At 36.2% G+C, this 21,369-nt stretch overlaps 1 protein-coding gene across 2 annotated transcripts in view; it reads right to left on the bottom strand.

Annotated features, from left to right (window-relative positions):
• DTNBP1 (dystrobrevin binding protein 1) overlaps positions 1 to 21,369 on the bottom strand; it is a 64,325-nt gene that overhangs the window by 38,500 nt on the left and 4,456 nt on the right. For both annotated transcript variants that reach the window (XM_085051819.1, XM_085051818.1), the window contains exons 3-6: positions 19,573 to 19,623; positions 18,722 to 18,782; positions 16,141 to 16,273; positions 9,535 to 9,667 (exon numbers count right to left, since the gene is read on the bottom strand). In XM_085051819.1, coding sequence (XP_084907945.1) covers positions 9,535 to 9,667; positions 16,141 to 16,273; positions 18,722 to 18,782; positions 19,573 to 19,623 — 378 coding nt within the window. The remainder of the gene's footprint in view (positions 1 to 9,534; positions 9,668 to 16,140; positions 16,274 to 18,721; positions 18,783 to 19,572; positions 19,624 to 21,369) is intronic.

Genomic DNA, 21,369 nt, shown 5'->3' on the forward strand with positions numbered 1-21,369 from the left:
GGAAATGCTCCTGGATTTTAAAGAGTTTTCATCCAAAAGAACATTCATGCTCTTCACAGATGGACGAGATGACCCTTTCCACTACTACTAGAAGGAAAACACACGCCTGCCTTTCCTCTGGCCTTGCTACACGTGAAGGCTCTTGAAGCCGAGTGTGGGCTCCTCAGCATTAGTCCAGGATTAAAGGAACTCCCATGCTGAGTCTGACCACTAAACAATACAACTACCTGGCATCTGACTACATGCTCTTCAGCTACTAAATTTTAGGTTACTGATGACAAACCTGGCTAGCTGCTCATACAAGAATACATTTTACCATTTTACAGTTAACAGTAAGCTTTCAGAAGAAAGGACTGAATTAGGAGGCACAGTGTAATATAAATAGTTCTTTTCAGTGAAAGATGAAGTTCAGCACCTCTGAGCAAGAAGAAAGGTTAATATAATATGCTTAAGGCTAATATAATCAGACTATAAAGGCATGGAGACGCTTTGAAAGTAATCTTGTTCTGTATGCAGTACAACTTAACAATTCCCACCTTCTTTCCTGAGAGGCAAGAAGTTGTACAGGCTTCATGGACACCAAGGTTATGTCCATTAAAACTGTCTGGCCACACACATACCTGTGTTAATCCCTGTCTTTCCAGTTGCTTGTTTTCAGAAAATAGATTGAGGGAAGACTTAATTACTCCATGAAATTCTATACCCAGTCAAACTCAGTTACCAGTTTTCTAATTACCTGGAATGTTCTAATGATGATGCTGTCAGTGGTCTCAACTTCTTCATTTACAGAAAAGTTGAGATTCAGGGCTTGTGGTGGGAAAATATAACTGGAGAAAACAGGTGAAACAAACCATCTACATTAATGACTTGTCCCACAGAGTAACTGAGCTGCCCAGTTAAGAGCTACAATCTAGTTAAAAGGCAAATACAAATTCCCAAGTACCTTCCCATTCCTCTCAGGCTTTTCATTGGCCTTGTTGGATTAACCCTGCTTTACTCACTGAGCAGACAGGATGGACACTACAGAGGTTGTATTGGTATTACTGACAAACAAGAATAAATCCAGAAATCAAAACCTGGGAGGACCAGGAGGCAAAACTATCCTACTTTAAGTTAGTGAGATCAGTGGGAATTCTGCTTGCTCAGCAATAGTAAGGAAACATTCTCAGGTTCTACTGTATCTTCCAAAGAGCTGTAACACTAAGATCAATTTCCGAGGTGTAACAAAACATCAGGGAATTCAGTTAAATACCTAGAAGACTACAGCAACACCACATTCTTCACAAATACACCAGCAGCCAGAATTGACAGCTTCATGTTTTATCTTCAAGAAAAGAATTAGGCAAATAAGAAAGCAACAAAGTCATAAATGGATGTCAGGAACAATTCTACAACACTAGCTCCAAAAGTAACAGTCAAATTCCAACTACTAGACTCATACATAAACAAAAAACAATCTCTAAAGAGCATGTGAATGGTAAAAACTAAGGACTGAATTTGAAAGATTTTACAATAATGTGTTAAAAAATGTTGAGTTGTAAATGCTATTTACAAAAAACACATTAAAATAAAGTACAGATACTTATCAGCAAATTAATCTAAAAATATTTATGGCACCTAACAAGATCCAAAGAAACACCTGAGAAATGTTGCATTTCATCTGCTATTTCTGATGCAGTTAGGTTTTCAAAATGATAGATTTAAAAACATGTGCTTCCATAGCCTGACTCAAGCTTTTAGTAAGCTAAAAAGCCATGGGATCTTTCCTCTGAGACTTACCTCTGGATGTCATCAGAAGCAAAAGACAAAAACCTAGAAACCAAAACCTGTGTCACTTTCATAAGAAAGTGTAAAGAAATAATTCAAGGGTTTTTGTTTGGTTTTTTTTGTTGTTGGGGTTTTTTTTGTACTTAGGATTAGCATTTGTGTCAATCCTGACAAAAAACTGGTTTCCCATCCCTGAGATCGTTGAGCAGCCTTTTCAGATACTTAGGCCAACTACTACTTTGAAATACATTTGAGACTGAAGTAATGAAAAGCCTTTAAGTATTGAAAAAAATCAGTAAAAACTAACACTGTTACTAAACTACTGTTGGAACAGAGCAGCAGGCAAGGCTTTCTATTCATCTGAAGAAAGACTGAAGACAGGTCAGCATTCTTCACTATCAAAAGTGACATTTTATCCAGTAAAAGAGAAGAGCAAAGAACTAAGGCATTTAAATAATATTGCGATGGAGGCTTTTTTGCTTCGATACTCATGCGGATACAGAAGCAGCTGAAGTCTGGTTTCCAGCAAAACTTCTACATTAACTTCAATCCAGAAAATGGAATGGATCCCAGTGAATTTTTGTAACAGGAGCTACATTAACTGGCATTCAAGTCAATAAATACAATTAAAAACAAATATTACCCTAATATACTCAGCAGTTTCAGGTTACAGTGAAAGCATTTATCTTTCAATGTTTAAAAAAAATGAAACAAGTATTTATCTTGATTACGAACACTGGGAGTCATCCTTCAGGTACTATCATTCAAAGGAATAGTTAAAAATAAGGGAGATGGCATTAAAACCATAAGAAAATGGTAGAAGTGAAATCATTAAAAGCAAGTTTTGTCCTCTGCTAAGAGACTGACATAGGCCATTTACCATTAGAACCATTCCAAACTGGAATCAGAAATGTGGAAAAAATGCTTAGCTCCCTGTAAAAGCTTATGCCTTCAGATGTAAGATTTTGCACAGGACACAGTTTTTATGCTTTTGCTTTCATCCTGTTGTAATCCAAAAAAAGGATAGTTTTAAAACGTTATTTTTAAAAAACTTTTATCTTAGTATGCAATGTCATTGGATCACTAAAGCATACATTTATCAACACCATTTGTTTTATTTTATCGTACAATCGAAATTTTAGGAACCAAAGTTTAAAGCTGAAATTTGAGAATAGAAAATTAAATGAAGCTACAATTTGAGAAACTACAAAGAATGTGAGAGGAGCTGAAGTTTAAGAGAGGTGCAAACAATTGCACCATCAAAGGCCACCTCCACCATCAACTCTACTAATCTTTCTAGAAAGAAAAGGAGTTCCTGCAAACCTGTTTTTGGTAAACAGCCACACAAGGAACTGCAGACCTTCTTTTAGCTTGGTGATCAATTTCCCCATAAGCATTAAAAAAAAGAAAAATGACACTACTCAAAGACTGGCCAAGCTTCATTCAGTAAGTGACATATAGTTCCACATGAGTCTACAGAAACAAGTAAGTAAAAAGAGCTTGTGACCCCATGGGCAATCTTCACCTAAAATGCTGAATTTGGTTCCATGCAGCACAAATGCAATTGTGCCAGACAGAAGTTACAACTTGTATCTCTTCAGCCATCCTCAACACGTTCCTTTTCATAAGAATGTAAAATTTCCCTCACTGAAACATTGTCAATGAATGCATGTAATGAATTTCTTAAAACAATTTTTAAACAAATTTGTTTTCAGTGTAAGTGGAAAGGAATTATTAAAGAACTCATCAAATAATTCATAGCAAAGAAACACAGAATTTGTCAGGAGGCACTGAACAGAGAATGAATTTTAGGGTGGTAATGACAAGCACCTAAACACTGTTCTTCTGTCACTAGCCACAATGAATTAATTGCATATATAAATAATGCATTTTTGAGGTGAGGGAGGGTACAAAATTATGATTAAGGCAGTCCTAAACCATCTGTTCCTATTACTGGTACAGTAAGTCTGGACAAAGAATGCCTGGTATTAACAGCTTGACAGGATTTGCAGGTTATGCCCACTAACAAGCACCACACAAAGGTAGAGATAAATTATGCAGGATTGACATAATGTTTTAACATTTTCCAGATAACATTATTAAAAAGTATTGTAGGATATAGAGGATGCAACACTAACATTCAGTCTTTAATCACAGGTCACAAAAGCTGAAGAAAAAAATCTTTTATTTGCCTACTCAAAAGAAAACAAGACTATAAGACGGTATGCATCAAATCTCTTTGTAGCAATGTCATTGTCTCTCTGTATTAAGCAAAGATCACCAGAGAAAGGGGAAAATTAAATCAACTTAAAAGTGACAAAAATTATACTGCACATTCATACTTTGCAAACAAGAGAAAAAACTGCCAAAACCCCTGCAATCTTCAAATCTGCCGTGTGTTCAGTCTTGCCTGATGTTTCCAACTATTGGGATATTGGGAGCACTGATGGGAGTAAAATTCACTGATAATGAAGCAGCATACTCCCTTGGGTTTGACGTTTGCAGAATACTGTAATGCAAGAGTTCTTGCAAATGAAAGAAAGTTCAGAGCCTTTAAACTACCAAAAAAAAAAAAAAAAAAAGAAAAAAAAAAAAAAAAAGAAGCAAAATTATCCATGAAACTCTTCCAAACCCTGTGCAAGTCCCTTCAGGATCAATAAGAATTCTTATTCCATGTGTCTGCCCAAAGAAGTGCAACAACTGATGGCCATAAAATTAATTCCAGCCAGTTATCCCCATGAAAACACTTGCTGCTGATTGTGCTGTATGCAAAATCATGGAACAGGATAGAAAATACCTCTGCAATATGAGCACAGAAACTTACACAATGCCTAATGAAAACTCAAAGCCAGTCATCCACTGCATATCCACCACGAAAACTGTCCTGAAGATAATAAAAGTTCTGCATCCAATCTTGCAAAAATGTTTATTTACGTACCCAGTTACATGGAGGTATAGCAGCTCCAAATCTATACCACTAGGAGACTGATCAAAAAAGAGCATGGCATGAAAATTTACTTTGATGAAAATTTTGATGAAAACTATGAAACTTGTAGCTGGGGTCTCAGAAGTAACTCATAGTACACAATGTCAGAAGGAAAAAATATACTTGTTCGAAACATTTACAACAAACGTGTATTTTTTACATATAAAAACTAATTCGATAAATTACATGTAAAGAAAAAAAAATTATCACTGCCAGGTGGGAGGGAATCATCACTGAGTATGCTGTACAATACAGAGCACTGTTCTAGTTTATTACTTGAGGAATGCTATGGGGTCTATACGAGACCTACAGATAAGGAAGTTTTTTTGTGTATTTACTTTTCAAATGTTTACGTTGGTCAGGCCTAAGAAGCCACTGTATTTACTACATCCAACAACCCTTACTATTCCTTTTGTTCCCAAAGTGTTGCGGTTTAGGAGGATGTTACAGCAGACTTTACCTTAGAGCTTCTCTACCTAGCCCGGTTCAGCGCCTCAGTGCTCCAAACCCTCTGTCCCAGGGCTGGACACTGCGCTCTCACCGGCCGGGGAGCCATAAGGCTAGCTCTGGTCCGTCTGCTTCCACAACCGGCGGTGATAAAGGAGGCGAGGAAGGTCTATGCGTTGTGTCCATGGAAGATGTTTATTCGCATGGTGCAGCAGAGGCCAACGACCTCCCCGAGGCAGAGATGCCTCGAGGGCGAAGGCCTCACATGCACAGCCACATGTGGAGCATAGACACACGTGGAGCATAGACAGCAAGATGGCGGAGGGTAAGGGGTTTTATAGGGAAACAGAGAGGGGCAGGGACAGCACACAGGCCCAGTGACCTCTGGGTACAGGGGAGGTACAGGGGCGGAGTTAGGAGTACAGGAACCAATAGGGGAAACCCGAGGGAGTGGCCAGGGCCACGTGGGGTTAGGGTATAGGAACCAATAGGGAAAACTGGGGGCGTGGTTAGGACTGTGTGGAGTAGGGAAGGCAGGACAATAGGTGACAAGTGCAGTCGTTAAGAAAGGGGTGTGGGGAACTTGCAGCCATTATCACAATACCGAAGCAATTAAAAAGAGGGATAAAGTGTATGTAAGAAAACAACAGTAACCATGACATTTTCTCGCACACATCTCTAATCTACACAATGCAATTGCCATAAATTTTATATCCTAGATGAGAAAGTAAATCAAACATTCTTCTCACCCAGAAGTACTAAAGCACCACCATGGCAGGGCAATGCATCCAAAAAGAACCATGACAATCTGTTCAGCTCCTTACCCACTGCACTAATTACCAAAGCATGGGGTTACACATTATCTGACCACAAATAAACCTCTAAAATACAGAAGTTAGGAATAAATACACATTTTAAGAACTTATTTTCTGTTCAAGTAAAGCATTTGTTTAAATCTCATAAAAAAGGAAAAAAACATAGTCACACTAAGGTTTGGAATATTACTAAACATTCACCACTTAAGTATACCCTACCATCAGGGTATACTTCAGACTCTGGATTTTAGATTTTTACATTTATTTTCCTTCTATATCTGTTCTCAAATTTGACAAGTATGAAAAACAGAGAGGGCTTTTAAACAAGACATCCTAAAATAATTAACATTCAGACAATTATGTTTTAAGCCAAATAACACACAGTAAAATCTATTCACTCATTTCCAGTGGCAAGGACTCTGCTATTCCCAATGTATTCCTACAAAATCTTGCAGGTGGGCAGCTTCTTTTAATTAACAAAACAATCAAGAGTTTCTGTTTTTGAAAATCTGGTGATCTCTCTGAAATGGATACAAATGGTACCAAAACCTTCATAGGACATACAGCTTCAGGACAGAAACATTTTGTCTTACACCACAAGGCTGTCATTCAGGGCACATAAAAAGATGGCACAAAAGTGAGCTGCTGACAGTGCTTCCTAAAGGACACCATGCACTTGGGAAAGCAAGAGTTGCCACATGTGACTGAAGGGATACAGAGAGTTTTCAGAAATCAGAATATCCTTAGTAGGAGAATGAAGGAAAGGAAGAAGAATTGTGCTTGATTTAGAAAAGACAGGAAACAAAATGACACGGTTTAATGCTAACATACTTGCAAACAATTGCAGTGAGACTAACTAAAGAAAACAAGGGTGGAATCTAGACTTCATACAACAGTACTGGTACTCTGATCAATGGATTTAAACAGAAAAAGAGGAGAATATTAAAATTCCAGACATAAGCTCACAAAAAAACCCCAATCCTCCCAAACACCAGGCTTTTAAATAACTTGGAAAAGACCCTGGATTGATGAATCTACTTTGAAATTAGTACTCAACACAATGACAAAAGGGAAAAAATTGATCTGTTTGAACTGAAATAAAATTGCTCTATTTAACAGGAAGACCTATTTCTGAAAACAAGCTCCCATAGTTACCATAAGCTGCATTTCATAGGTTTAATGTTGACCTAAAGCACCTTCTTCTAAGTCTTTCATTTTTTCAAAAGATTTCAAATACATGCGCTTCTAGCCTAAGCTCTACAGTGACTTTATAACAAAATTACATTTTGTTACATGATTAAAATAACCAGAGTTTCTAGAGTTCATATTCATCTCCGTTTTCATCCCCATATTGTCAAAACACACAAAATATCTTTTTTTTTCAAACACAAAACCACTCACTCCCTGAAAATAATTTTTGTCCTAAAGAGAGAGCATATACTCCTGAACCTCCCCACCCTTGATTCTTTCAGCTGGTATCACAGTAAAAATCCCAAGCACTAAAGAGAGGAAGACAGGACACGAGTTCCAAATCACACTCACGTCAATTTAACCGGCTGCTTGCTCTTCGAGTGGCAAGTGTCCTTCCAGTAATGAGCTAGCAGTTAATTTCTTACCTAAATAAATATACTGATAATGATCAACCAGAAATTACCTGTATTTTTCCTGTTTTGTCTAGGTCTGACCAAATGTAATCAGCTTATAATTACACTAAGTAGCTTGCTTAGCATTCTATTTATAAAACTGATTAGATGCTGCTAAGCAGAGCAGGCAATGGTTTAACACTTTATTTTGATGTTGAAAGCAGAGGCTAGGAGAAAGGGAGCAAGGATGGCAGAGAGAACAAAGGCCATTCAGAAAACTGTAGAAAGATTATGATACAGGACCAAATCTGTTGCTTTATACACATTTTAAATCTGTGTTACTTGGTTAAATAGCATATATATATAATTTTAAAATTATTACTCTTAAATATTTAGATTACTCAAGTAGGTCTGAACAAGTGAACATTCATATTGTGTGCTGTTGACTCTTCCTGGAGGGAGAATATGAAATTGCCCTGACCTGGGAAAGAGAAAATCCAGGCTGCAGGAAAAGTGTACAGATCATTGCCGAGGCCCTGGCCTGAGGTTAAGACAACTGAACGGGATGTGAAAAACTAAAGGAACATGACATGAGGAATTGCCAGATGTGACAGATAACATAATAAGATACTGACAAAAGCCACAGTTAGCACCATGAGGAATGAATGGATTTTACAGATGTTTAAAGGGGATTTAGGTGAGAAACAGCCAAATTTCACAGAAAACTGAAGAGGGAGCTTTAAGGTATTGGAGATCAGATCTTTTGGGAGGTAGAACCTGCAACATCAGCACTCCTTCAGTAACTGGATCTGTAACATCACAGAAGGCTAAGATTCCCAACATAATAAATGATGACCAATAGGGAAAAAGTAATCAGGGGTGAATAGGTCTTTTGGGAAGAGACTGGCATTAAAAAAAAAACCATAAAAAAATAAAGATCTGCAAGAATGGCAAGGGGGGTCAAGAACAAGAACACAGATAAGCTAAGCAAAACGTGATCAGTGCTGTCTGGCAGAGTCCTGCTGTTGATCACCACATCCTGATCAGAACTGTGAGACAAACCAGTCGTTCTTACCTTACCACATGTATCAAACTTGCTTCCACAATCAAGTGCCTAGACATATCAAGTAATCGGGTTATCCCCATGTCAGTCAACACCAACATCCACCCACCCCTCCCTAACAGGCTGCCAGACACTGTCTTTGACAAACTGCTTCAACTCAACTCATTTTCTAATTTACATAATGGATGTAATACTGCTTTTCTTACCTCCCTATATTTTATTATTGGCACTGGCAGTAACAAAAATCAAGAAAGTCAACAGTTTAAGTTATTTAAGTGCTTCGTGTTTTTCCCTTGCTACATTATCTTTTAAGTAAACCAGGTCACAAATTGAAAGCTCTGAATTTTCACACATACTGGTATAAGTTGAACTTTGATTCCAAGAATTAATGTCCTGCTTTTACAAGTAGGAGAATGGCAGGAGATTAATACCTTCCATACAGAGTGAAAGGTTATTTACAGGATAGGATGTGATAGAACTGAAAGGAAGATAGATGAAAATTCAGCTCCTAACCTGACAGGTACATGGTGGGCAAAAAAAGAAGAAATACATAAACCAGGGCAAGGGATTAAAAGAAACAACAATTTATCTGTGCTTATTAACAACAGCCCTTATTCCAATTGTTTGCAGAGAATAATAAACATGACTTCACCTTAACAACAATGCAATGATAATTTTCCAAACACATGTACTCTCTGTTAATCACTAAGAGTTAAATATTCAATGAATCTACTACAAATTTGCAATGTCCTGTCAAAGACTATTGTTTCTTTGATAGATGACAATAAAAGGAATTATATTACATATGAGGGGTTAATTAGGAAAGGCTTATACTTTATGCTAATTTATATTTATAACAATTGTTTTATTTACCTTTTTGTTTTCTTGTAGTTTTCCAGCTGTAATGTCTGCATACATTTGTATCTTTCCAACTCACACCGCTCACATAGCTCCTCAAGACACAACAGATGATTCTCCATTTCCTCAAAGTTTGCCTCTAGCTGGGCTATAAAAAACACTTGTATGAATATCAAATTGCATCAATAGATGGACAACTCACCTGAACAGAAACAGGATTTCATAAAGGTAAATAATTAATATGGTATTATTTACATATAAATATAACATATAATATATAAATGTTATATATAAATATAACATATAACATATAAATGGCTCCAAAAGATAAACAAATCTCAGCCCAAACCCCACAGTAAAGAGTGGCAGCAGAGTCACATTAAGAGAAATCTGTGTGAGGTTCTCTTGTAGTAAGATGCTGAACCACTCTATTTGCCCCAGTATGCAGGTTTCACAGGCTTGTGGTCTATATTTGAGGAAGAGAAGCATTCAGGACTCATCCTTTTCCGTCTTGAGGAGACTGTCAGTTTAGGCCTTCCTAAACAGTACCAATCTGAAGAATAAAGCTGTGCTGACCAAAGCCAGGTCAAACCTTCATTTATTCAAATGAAGCATACTGGAAGAATTTTAACTTTCACATGATTTCATGGTAACATAAAGGAATATATACTTATGTCTCTGAAGACAGACCCTTTACTGATAGCTAAATATAGAGATTTACTTATTTTACATACACATGTAAATTTTACAATTAAATTCACCTATTTTGCATACACATCTCTTAATGTCATCTTTAAATATATTTGCTCAGTCTCAACTTCAAACAGATCTTGCCTATGATAAACCCTGAGAAAACTGATCTCATAGCTCACATTGCTTTGAGCAGAAATTGGGACTAGACAATTCCTGACGTCCCTCCACATCTGAATCTGAATTAACCCATGTGAATCTTATATCAAAGGATCACTCTCCCTGACAGTGCTTAATGCTAAATTCCATGTCTCTCCTTAGAATTCCAAAGTGGAAAAACTGTTTTCCCAAACTCTAACCGGCTAGTTACTCTAGGATGGAGCTGTGTGAATTACAGGACTATTATTCACCTTTCTGCCAGGACTTCTCCTATACTGGGAGAAAGTAAATTGCAGAAGCAAGAATAATTCACATTTTTACAAACAAAATAACAGCCAAAGGTAATATATTTTGGATCCTCAAAAGATGAAAACTGTAAGCTGAAGGCGTCAGTCAAGTCTTCAATTCTGACTTGGCCATTCTACTTGGAGCCTAACTTGGACTACAAATTATTTCAACTTTCTTAGCCATTGTTCAATTATAAATAGCCATCCTTGTGGTTCCCCTAAAAAAGCAAAAGTTAAGACTTCATATGCAAATTCCCTAGGATGCATATTCATATGTTCAGCTTCACTCATTATGGTTTTTTTTAGCCCCTAACAAGTAAGATCCACAACAGTCAGAAAGGCAAACAGGAATCCTGTAATCAGCAAATATTTATCTAAATTATTTATCTGTATACAGATCACTGAGGGGAGGGGGCAGGGATTGGCAAAAAAACCCCAAAACCAAAAAAGGCAGTTGACAAAATTAATGCAGAAACAGGTCTGAGGGGAAAAAAGATGCTTTCAGTTCTACATATTGTGATGTGGAACATTCATTGTTTACCACACACTCAATTTTCTCTCACAAAATCCAGATGCATTCAAAGCATAATGTTTTTATCACAATTATAATTGCTATTCCCTTTTTGCTTAAGAAATGGACTTCTCTGAGTGCATTAAAATCCAAACACCTGTATTGTACTAACTTGCTTTTCAGAATGATTGCTCCCTTATTAATTGGCAAAATTTTCAAACACAGCAGGGCTGAAGATAATTTAGTGAGGTACCTATCAACCACCGCTTTTTTCACTCAAAAAACCCCCACCACCTGTTTTGCTGTATTCGCTATTGAAATAATATTAAAGGCCAACAACAAAGGACAGGAAAATAAAGAGGATGAAGAAATGTGAATTCTAGAGAGCAACTAATTCCTAGCACTAGCATTTGAGCAGCCTCTAGTGGGAATTGCAGAAAACACTGTGCTCCTGAAGAACAGGAATTGACACTAAAGATCACTCCAGAAGGCAACAATCCTGCTTTGTTGCAACACAGATTTCAGAAGTTTTCCTCTTTTCTGAAGTGAAAGAAAAGTTGCTTTTCACAAAAAAAAAGTTGAAGACAAGCTCTGTTGCAGTAGCATCAGCTACAGCTGAGAATTAACATTTCTCTTACCCAAAACAGAATATATGCACTGTGCATACAAAGGCAGTGCCAAACAAAACTATAGATTTAATCAGCTTGAAACTTAGGCTGTAAAAATACCTGTCTCCTCTAAATCTTTTTCAGATTTTAAAAAATATATTTATCTTTAGATTAAGAATTTTCATGTATTGCAATATGCCACACTTGGTAGAAATAGTATTTTTTATTACGTTGCTGAAAAAAATAACTTGTTCTTTAGGTCACATCACTCCAATTATAGCAGTTTGGCCTGTATTTCTTACACTATCACAAGTATAACACCACTACTTGAAGCTTTAATTATTAGTTTTAATTCTTTTAAAGCATGTTTAAAGTTTGATTAGATGAAATTACTTTGAATTATCTTCCATCAGTATATGCTGTTCTCCTTATTTTACCAGCTAACAGTATTAAAGTGCTTATCTAGAATATAACCACAAAATTTTTACCTGAAAACACTTTCTCTCTAATGATTACCTAATATAAATTTACCACATAATTTTTATAACTGAAACCTACGTTATCTGTAGCTCTGTATGAATACAAAATTTGTTAGAATAGCTAAATCATTGCTGTAGTCAGAAAGTAGTTTTCCATTTTTCCTACACGAACTGTAACGTAGCTTTTCTGCACTGTCCCAGCCACTCAAACAAGAGAAACCTCTTATTAAAGCCATCTCTAAAAAGCTCACGTATTTTCTGGTTAAAAGGCAAAAACCAGAAAGGATGGAAGCAATTACATCAAAGATATTCCCTCTACCTCTAGGCCACAAAGGGGCAGAGATTACTAAAAGTTTAAAATGAACAGTGAAAGACATATATGAAAAGGAAGAGTTCAACTCAGCTGCAACAAAAAAGAAAGAAGAGAAAAAATTTATATAATTACAGTTCTAGTGCTCAATTTTTATGTTTTTACAGAAAATAGCTTAAACCCAGCTAGTATTATAACACTTACATGAAGTTAAATCAACTTCTCTGCTGAAACTACAGAACAAGTATACTAGGATACTTTTCCTTGTGTATTCAATCCTCAGATACTTCCAAGCTTACAGCACCAAACTGTATGCCTTTTATACATATACTTCTACCTAATACAACCACCCTCTCTGCTGAAATGCTGTGCCCTGGAGTCTATGGAGAAAAATTCCCAGTTGTACACGACTATCTTTACATTGTATTATTCAAATTCCCTGGTTTTATGTAAATCTTCCCAATATTTCCCCTGATTTTCTCAGTAAAAGATAAATGCAAATTCTGAACAAATTAGATTGAATTTTATAAAGCTATAAAATGGCAACTATCATACTTGATACACTATCTGAAAAAAAAAAAAAGAGCAAGAAAAAAGAGGCTGACCTTCTGCTCAAGATATAAACCAGGATACCTCTCCTAAGCAGTGCAAGAAGTTCTGTTCCCTAATGGATTTTCAAACCCATCTAGCCCATACTTCAAAAAAAACCCAAAAACAAAAACAAAAACCTCAAGACTAAGAGGCAAAGGCTTTTATCTTTGTGGCTGCATCCCCAGCCTTATTTTCTTCCCAGTCCCACCAGTAAAATATTTTCAACCTATGTTGGATCTGTCACCTATGTACAAGACCAGTCTTTCTGAAACTAGCATCAAGTTAATGCTTAATATTAGATCTTAAAAAAAAAAGAAAAGGGAGAAAATTGGATTTGGATCAAAGTTTGTACATATTGATTTGCTGAAATCAAAACAGATGTTTGAGCAAAATGCCACTGCTCAAATATGAAACATATTTCATATTAAGTATGTCAGACACCAGTAAGCAGGTATTTTCTACAACCTCTCAAGTAAAAACTGGTTTAAGTGATGATTCCAATTCTGCAATTTGAAAGGGCAGTAACTGTCCTTTTCTGTTTTACAAGAGAGTAATTTTTTCTGCAAAATTCTCAACAGCAGCTACAAGACATTACATAATACAATAAATTTATCAAATGAAGACACAGACTTTTTACTTCAAGTGAGGGATGACTGATAATGTGAATACCTAAGCTTAAGAACTTTACAAAATTGCTAATGAAAATGTGTCTTGTAATACATAGCAAAAGCTGAAGAATCTGTACATGACTCACACCAATGTTAAGCAGGTCACTATAAAGGTTCACTTCCATTATCTGAAATTTCTTTTACTGAAAGCAGCCAAGGTCCCCTATCTACTTTCAAAATGAAAGCATTAATAGATTTATTAGCAGCATATCATGTCATAAGACAGAACTATTACTTATTTGAAATTATGAAGGTTAGCCAAATTACATCTTGAATGCATAGCCCAGCACTTTGCGATTCTATTTTCACTTTTTTTACAGAATGTTTCACTCATATGAAAATTTACAGAGTAATAGTTATCTACTGGAAAACTGAATACAGTTTATATTTATTTGAAACAATTAGTTAAGAGTTATAAAAACTGAAAACAGTGAGCAGAATATTGCAGTAAATTTCTGTTAAATCACCTCCAGAAGGCTAGATGTTGAATTTGGTATAAATTATACCTATGTCTTCAAATAGACTCCATAAAACTTATTAGAAGAAAAAATAAAACCCCAAACAATTAAAAAAAAACCCGTCACAATTGCTAGGAGGAACTAATAAGAAACTCTAGATAAATTACTTAAAATCTGATACAAAAGTTAAAGCTAGAAGATTTGGTGCAAATCTCACAACGTTAGCAGTATACTTCAAAGTTCGTTAGCTTCCCTGAGCAGGCTGCTGAATGCTTCCTTAAATCCCACTTCTGCAGTATCAAAAATATCCTAGAGACATCCCTCTCCACGAAATTCTACACTCGGCATGAGATTAATTCTGGTTCATAAAACTGTATTAGAAATCAGAAGGTAACCTCAATTCATCAGGATTGATAGCATTTCCAGTTATGAACTATAAAGGCAATTCCATTAGCTTTTTATTATATTGTTTATCTTTGGTCTACCAGTGGAGTGCACATCACTTTGTACCTGATGATATTAAAACCAGTGTTATAATAAAGCATTATTTGAACTTTTATTTTCTTAGAAAATAGTATTTTTTTTTTCAAAAAGCCAATATTGAATCATTAGCACAGATGATAAAACCTTATTAAACAAGATGGTATAAGAAAATTGTAATAAAAACTGGAATACATTGCTTGGTTCGGAAATAAGTAGCAAAGTTATTACCAGCCTACCTAAGAACAAAAGCTGATTTGTGCACGTCCACTGACCATAGCAGAATGAGAAATCAGCCTTTGAAGACAGAGAAGAACCCTCCTTTTCTTCACATCACATGTCAGCACATAAATCCAGCCCACCCAACAAAAAAACCAGATCTGCAATTACACAAGGAATTTCTGCATGCTTCTCAGATGCTGTAAGAAAGAGGAGTGCAGGCAAAGTCCCTGGGGTACTTAGCTACCGAAAATCCATGTGCAGACAGCAGTTTTTCAAAGCTTTATTTTGATGCACCTTGTATAGATTTTCATGGAAGCATCAAGAGATGTACTGTGGACAGACAAGGCTGCTGCTTGTCAAATGTTGCATCCCCCTTTCAATACTCAGCAACACTAGGCATTTTCAGAGACTAAGAGTCCCCAACATTTTTCCTAATTTAATTTTCAACAGTGGATCAACAGTTTTGTATGAGAGGCTCCAGAATTAGTCCACCAAACATTCATCTTTTCATCTTTTAAATTAAATGAACAGGTTAACATTTGGTAAAGGTATAAAAATTTCAACCCATCTAACAAACGTGAAGTATTTGGTAATCTTAATAGGCAGCATTAATATTCACCTATAGAAAAGCTGGGTATCACTTCAAAATACCTTAACTCTGCACATTAAAATACAGAAGTTACCTTTGTAACCAACAATTACCCAAAACCAAAGGTTTATGCCTTGAAAGTGTCCCTAGCCAGACAAATTTCCCCCCCATCCCACCCCAAATGATGAATTAAAACATTATTATATAAAATTATATAGACTCAAAGAGAAGCAACTCTATACAGAAGTGTTCACACTACTTAAAAATTTTAACAATTTAGACTTCAAGATTAGTATTTTTCAACTGTTCACACAACATATACATTTGTCAGAATTTTGTTTTTTTCAAATAACAACATATATAAAATTTTAACTGTTGGGAGAGCAACCACTGCTACCTGCTGATCCTTTTAAAAAAAAACACTTTGTTTAAGAACTATTGTTTTACAATAGAAAGATTGTATTTGGAAAGCAAAGTTAAAATTTTAAAATCACAACATTCTCAACAGTTGAAATTCAGTCTAATCCTCTGTACTTCCTTGAATGCTTGTTATGTTTATAAAAACTTACCTAAGCTTGCTGTGAGGCATTCCAGATCTGCTAAAAACCCTGGAATTTGCTGAAGCTGACCCTGTAGTTCCACCAGACTGTTCCTTTTCTTCTCCCAATGTGCAGACAGCATCACAACTTCACTATCGACCAGCTGAAACAAACAGGTCTTCAATTGCAAATTTATGTACCTATTTATAAGCATCTTAAGCAATATTTATAATTAATGCGTTTGGAAGCATAAGGTCAGCATAGCAACCCTACAGCACTGCCACTCACCTACTTCTCAAGTAAATACACAATGTGCTCAAAAAAATCCCCTGTAGTATGGAATACTTGTATCAAAATGCACTGAACAAAGTAAGATACAAAGTTATTTCTCAATATCCTAACCAACGCAGGCAGTATTTTATGGATGTTATTAACTGCAAACAAGATGTACCTAAAACTTCAGCAGCAGAGTTGCACTGGTACTCAATAACAACATTGCAGTGCTGCGATTTTAGGTGTATTTAGATGAACAGTTTAATGGTGCCAGTCATACCAGTTTAATCTTAACAACAAAACTGAAAACCCTGCACATGCAAAATAATCTAGAAAATCAAGTAAAAAGAAAGACATTTTTTTAAAAATTGCCTATATAACAGTACTTCTCTTCTGCTCTTGTGACAGCAGTGCCAAGTGTTTATGAACACATTTCCAAATTAGTTCAATTTCTGTTGTTTCATTCTTCCTAACTTTTATTATATAATACAATAATGAGAAAAGGATACACTGCTTAAAAGTCTTGCTTATATGGGTCAGATTCTATGAAAAACACCAGGATGAAGAGATCATAGGTAACAAACATATAACTTACATATAATTCAGATGATTCAATTATTGTTTCCCTGCTCGTAATTCCATTACCCATTCTTCCTCTTGCATACAACTACAGCCTGTGGCTGTATCTGCATTCTGAATTTCTCAATTTTTATAGTTTTTATTTGTAGAAACTGAAAAGCTCTGAGCAATAGGTAAAGAAGCTCTCAAATTTACAATTTTACCCACTTTAGATCAATTCTTTCAAAAGAACAACTTCTATCCTTTGCAAATTTCCCCAGCTCCCTATCCCTGTTAAAAAACTTCTGTTTCACCAGACAAGTTTTGAAAACTTAATGCAAAGCCCAGTAAGAAATGGAACACTTTATAAGAACAGTCTTATATAAATAAAGTCAGGTCTAGTTTTGAGACTGGGATATGGTATTTTTATCAGTAAAACAGTACAGCAAACAAAAAACCCAAAACAAGCCACCATGAGATAGGGACAAACACACAAACATTTCAGCCTGAGATAACTGAATGCAGCTGAAATGACAATCATCTAAAGGGAAATGGTAGTTAACATCTACCATTTAATATCTTAAGACTGTAGGCTGCAATTAAAGCACTTTCTCTATTCAACATTTATAAATAAGACAGCACAAGTAAGCAGAAATAGGATACTGGACAAGTGGACCTCTAGGTCTTCTACAGAACAGTCAATCTTCTGTGCTTACACAGTCTTTATTTTCCACTTTTTAACAAAAAAGTAACAAACAAAACTCCACAAGCAATACATACACTGGCTTGTGCCTAAAGTAAATATCTGAATTTCATGGGAAATTTCAGTCTTTTTGGAAGTTTTTCATTCTTATTTTTCCAAGCAGCCATAATATGTGAGATTAGGTTATAATTAGTATAAAAAATTAGTTTAATATATATGAAACCTCACATTGTTTTCAAAACTACAATTTTTAAAGCAAACTAGCAAGTATTATAAAACTGTGATCACATAATTTAAGAGATTTTCTAAAAAAAAAAAAAAAAAGATCATTATGAGCAGTAAAACATGCCAAACTGGTACAGAGAACTCCATCTCCAATGTCTGAAGGTTTTCACTAGAATGCAAGGATACATTGGGTCATATCATTAAGCAAGAGAAGGAAGAACATAAGAGACTTTCTTTCTTACTGTAAATACACAGTGAGTTACTTAGTCATTGCAAAAAGATACAGAGAAGTCTCCTACATAACCAGAAGAGCCAGGAAGGATGTACCCAGCCAAAGTGAAGGTTTCATTGTGGCCACCCAGATTACACTGCCTGACCCTTAAACGTGGCTTGAAATTTTTTGTTACTTTGCTTCCAGGGCAGGAATAGTGAATCAAATTAGGAGAAAGCACAAACACTTCCCTAATCTTTTCCATCAGACACTCTAATCTTGCTGTCTCTTGTGCACTAGGGGTGGGCAGCAAACAGTGTCAGTGCAGCAGCCCTGCCCTGACACAAACCATTAACATGCCTCATCCCCAAATGCATTCTATACTTTCCCAGCTACCCCCACTGCTTTTAAAGAGCTACAGCAGTAATATGCAACATCATCTTTGCTACTGCTTACATTGCATCACATTACTACACCTTTGCATTACACTGTAGTTTACCTCACTGTCTGAGTGAACAAGGCTGTGTGAGTGCTTACCTAAGGGCCAAGGTTAACCCTGTAGCCTGGTACTAAAAATTTTAGTTTAAAATTACCTGCACATTTTAAAATATTTCAAGTATGGCATTGCTAGTTTTCCTTACCTCTCCAGCTTTTGCACAATCTTTGGCTCCTTTATGAAGGGCAGCCCAAGCATCTTCATATCTGAAGAGAAGATAAACTACTGTTCTTACTGTGCTCTCCTTAGAAAGGAATCCATGGATGTTATAGATGTCACTGTATATATATTTACAGGTACTACCAGAAATTACAGCTTAAAAAGCTGTGCAATTCTTTCCAATACTTACTGCTCTGCCAAGACAAATATGCAGTGAGAAATACTTTCTTTTAAAGAAAAAGTGATTCATGCTTTTTAACCTGCTAGCTTACATTAAAAGCTAAATGGACCCAGCAATACTTTTAAAACAACACATTGTCTTAAACATTATTTGGAATGCAATTTCATTACGAAAAATGAAAAAAATTAACAAGACTGTAATCATGCATATACCCCTTCCCACAAAAAAAAACCCCAACAAAACATCCCCCCACAAAAAAAGCCAAACAAAACCTAGCAAAAACAACAACAAAAAAACAACCAACCAAAAAAAAAAAAAGCCAGAAGGAAATGGTATCAAGTATGTCTAAATTATAAAACCTCAGAGTGGGGCTCAGTGCTGGCCTCCTTCCTCCCTGCACATTAGAACATGAACTAAAGTCAACTTTCAAATGTGCCTTTTCCTCCAGACCTTCTGTTTCATTAATATGACAGCAGTTAAGGATTGGGCAAGCTTTAAAAACATTTGTCATTTGGTAACCACTCCCACACTACTAAATGCAGAACATCCACAAACCTATTAGAAACATTTGGGTTTTCTTCTCCTTTTCTTAATTTAATTAAGTTATTTCTAAAATTATAGGCAGCTGACACTAATAAAGAAAAGGAAGGTCATACCTGCTTAGTAATTCCAGTCCAGCAGAAAACTCTGGCAAACATTGGGCAGTTCTATAAAACAAATTGCAAATATACAAAATCGTTAAGTATAGAAGGCTGTTATAAAAAAATGTGTGCACACACATCTGCACTTGACAGATATGCTGAGCACAGAAAGGTTTCCTACTGTTCACTTTCACAAACATTTTGCCAATTCTGGTTTAAAATGCATTACACAGTGTATCTCACAAGAATATTCCAATGCTTTTTTCCTTTGTTGCTTTACAATAGTCCATTCTTACCTCTTTTTGACTGTACCCATTCAAAACAAGTTTTATTAAATAATTTCTTAGTACAGTTAAAGTCACAGGATGAACATGGTTTTAACTTAAAACAGGGCACAGAAATATTCTGAAAAAAAGACTATTACACAAGTTCATGTCTCTCAAAACAGCTATTGCACTTAATATATTCTATACTAAAAATAAATACTAAGGTAAAGAACCTTTGCCAGTTTAACACTCTGATGATCTCCTATCAGGTGTGTACACTTTCACTAACAAGCTTGAAATATAAAGACACGTTGTAATAACTTATAGAAAATTAACAATGCAACATTTCAAAGGATGTGAAGATCTTGATATCATCCAAAATCTGTCTCTTGGAAGATCACCCAAACAGAGTATTTTGCACTGTCACCCAAACAATTTGAATGAAAAAAAAAAAACCCAACCCTACCATAAATTAAACCTTTTTTCCTTAAGGCAAGGGAAAAGTGACAGAATCAGTGGGGTGCAAAGGGACCTCAGGAAGTTTCTATTGTAATTCCCTGTTAAAATCAGGACCAGCTATGAGATCAAAGTAGTTTCCTCAGGAAACTTTTCCCAGCTTTCCCTGTCTGATCATCTCTTCTTTCAACATATGCTTATCACCTTTTGTGTTCCTACCACACACCAGTTTCCTCAATAACCACTTCACAGGTAATGGTAGGCTGCTGCTAGGTCTCCCAGAAGTCACCTGTTCTCCAGGCTGAACAACTGCCTCAGCCTTTCCGCATACAGAGTTCCTACCCCAACCATTTTGGTGGCCCTCCACAAAATTGCTCCAGAATATTAACACCTTTCTCACAATGGGGACCACATCAGACAGGGTAGTGAGTGGTCTAAGGAGTGCTGAATGCAGGGAACAATCACGTTCCTCAATCCTACTGTCTGGGGTCTTGTTTGTACTGCCCAGTCCCTGCTGCAAAGCATGTCACTGTCCTGCTGTCTGCCAAGAACCCCAGGGTCCTTTTAGCAGCTATTTTATCAGGCCCCATCTGTATTGTTGCAGGGGATACTTTCTGTCCAGGGAAACATAGAATTTGTACCTCTTGAATTTCATGAGGCACCTCTTGACACAAATGGTCCTACGGGCTTTTATGGATTGAGTATCTTCAATCTATTTTCATTCACTACTGGTCAGTCTCCTTGAACCCTTCCACTGCAGCAAAAGTCACTGAAGCCACAAAAGCATTAAGTAACCCAACAACATCTACATTTGCTGCAATTCACCCCATTCATCACTAATCCCATGTTTTCTTTCAGCATTTTATTACTAATGCAGGGCTAGAAGCTCTTCTCAAACCTGACATCTCCCGTAAATGTAAATTCCAGGTGAGCTCTGGCTTTCCTAAGGCTATTACAGCATGCCAAAAAAGTCATGAAGAGGCATCAAGATGTTATCCCCAACACCCTCCAGCACACTTCTTGACTGCATACTTATGTGTTGTCCTTTCAGCAGGTGGAAGCTAAAGGTCCCCATAAGAATGGGGATTTA

The sequence above is a fragment of the Lichenostomus cassidix genome, chromosome 2 (genome assembly GCF_008360975.1).
Source record: "Lichenostomus cassidix isolate B80296 chromosome 2, HeHo_3.0, whole genome shotgun sequence".
NCBI lineage: Eukaryota > Metazoa > Chordata > Aves > Passeriformes > Meliphagidae > Lichenostomus > Lichenostomus cassidix.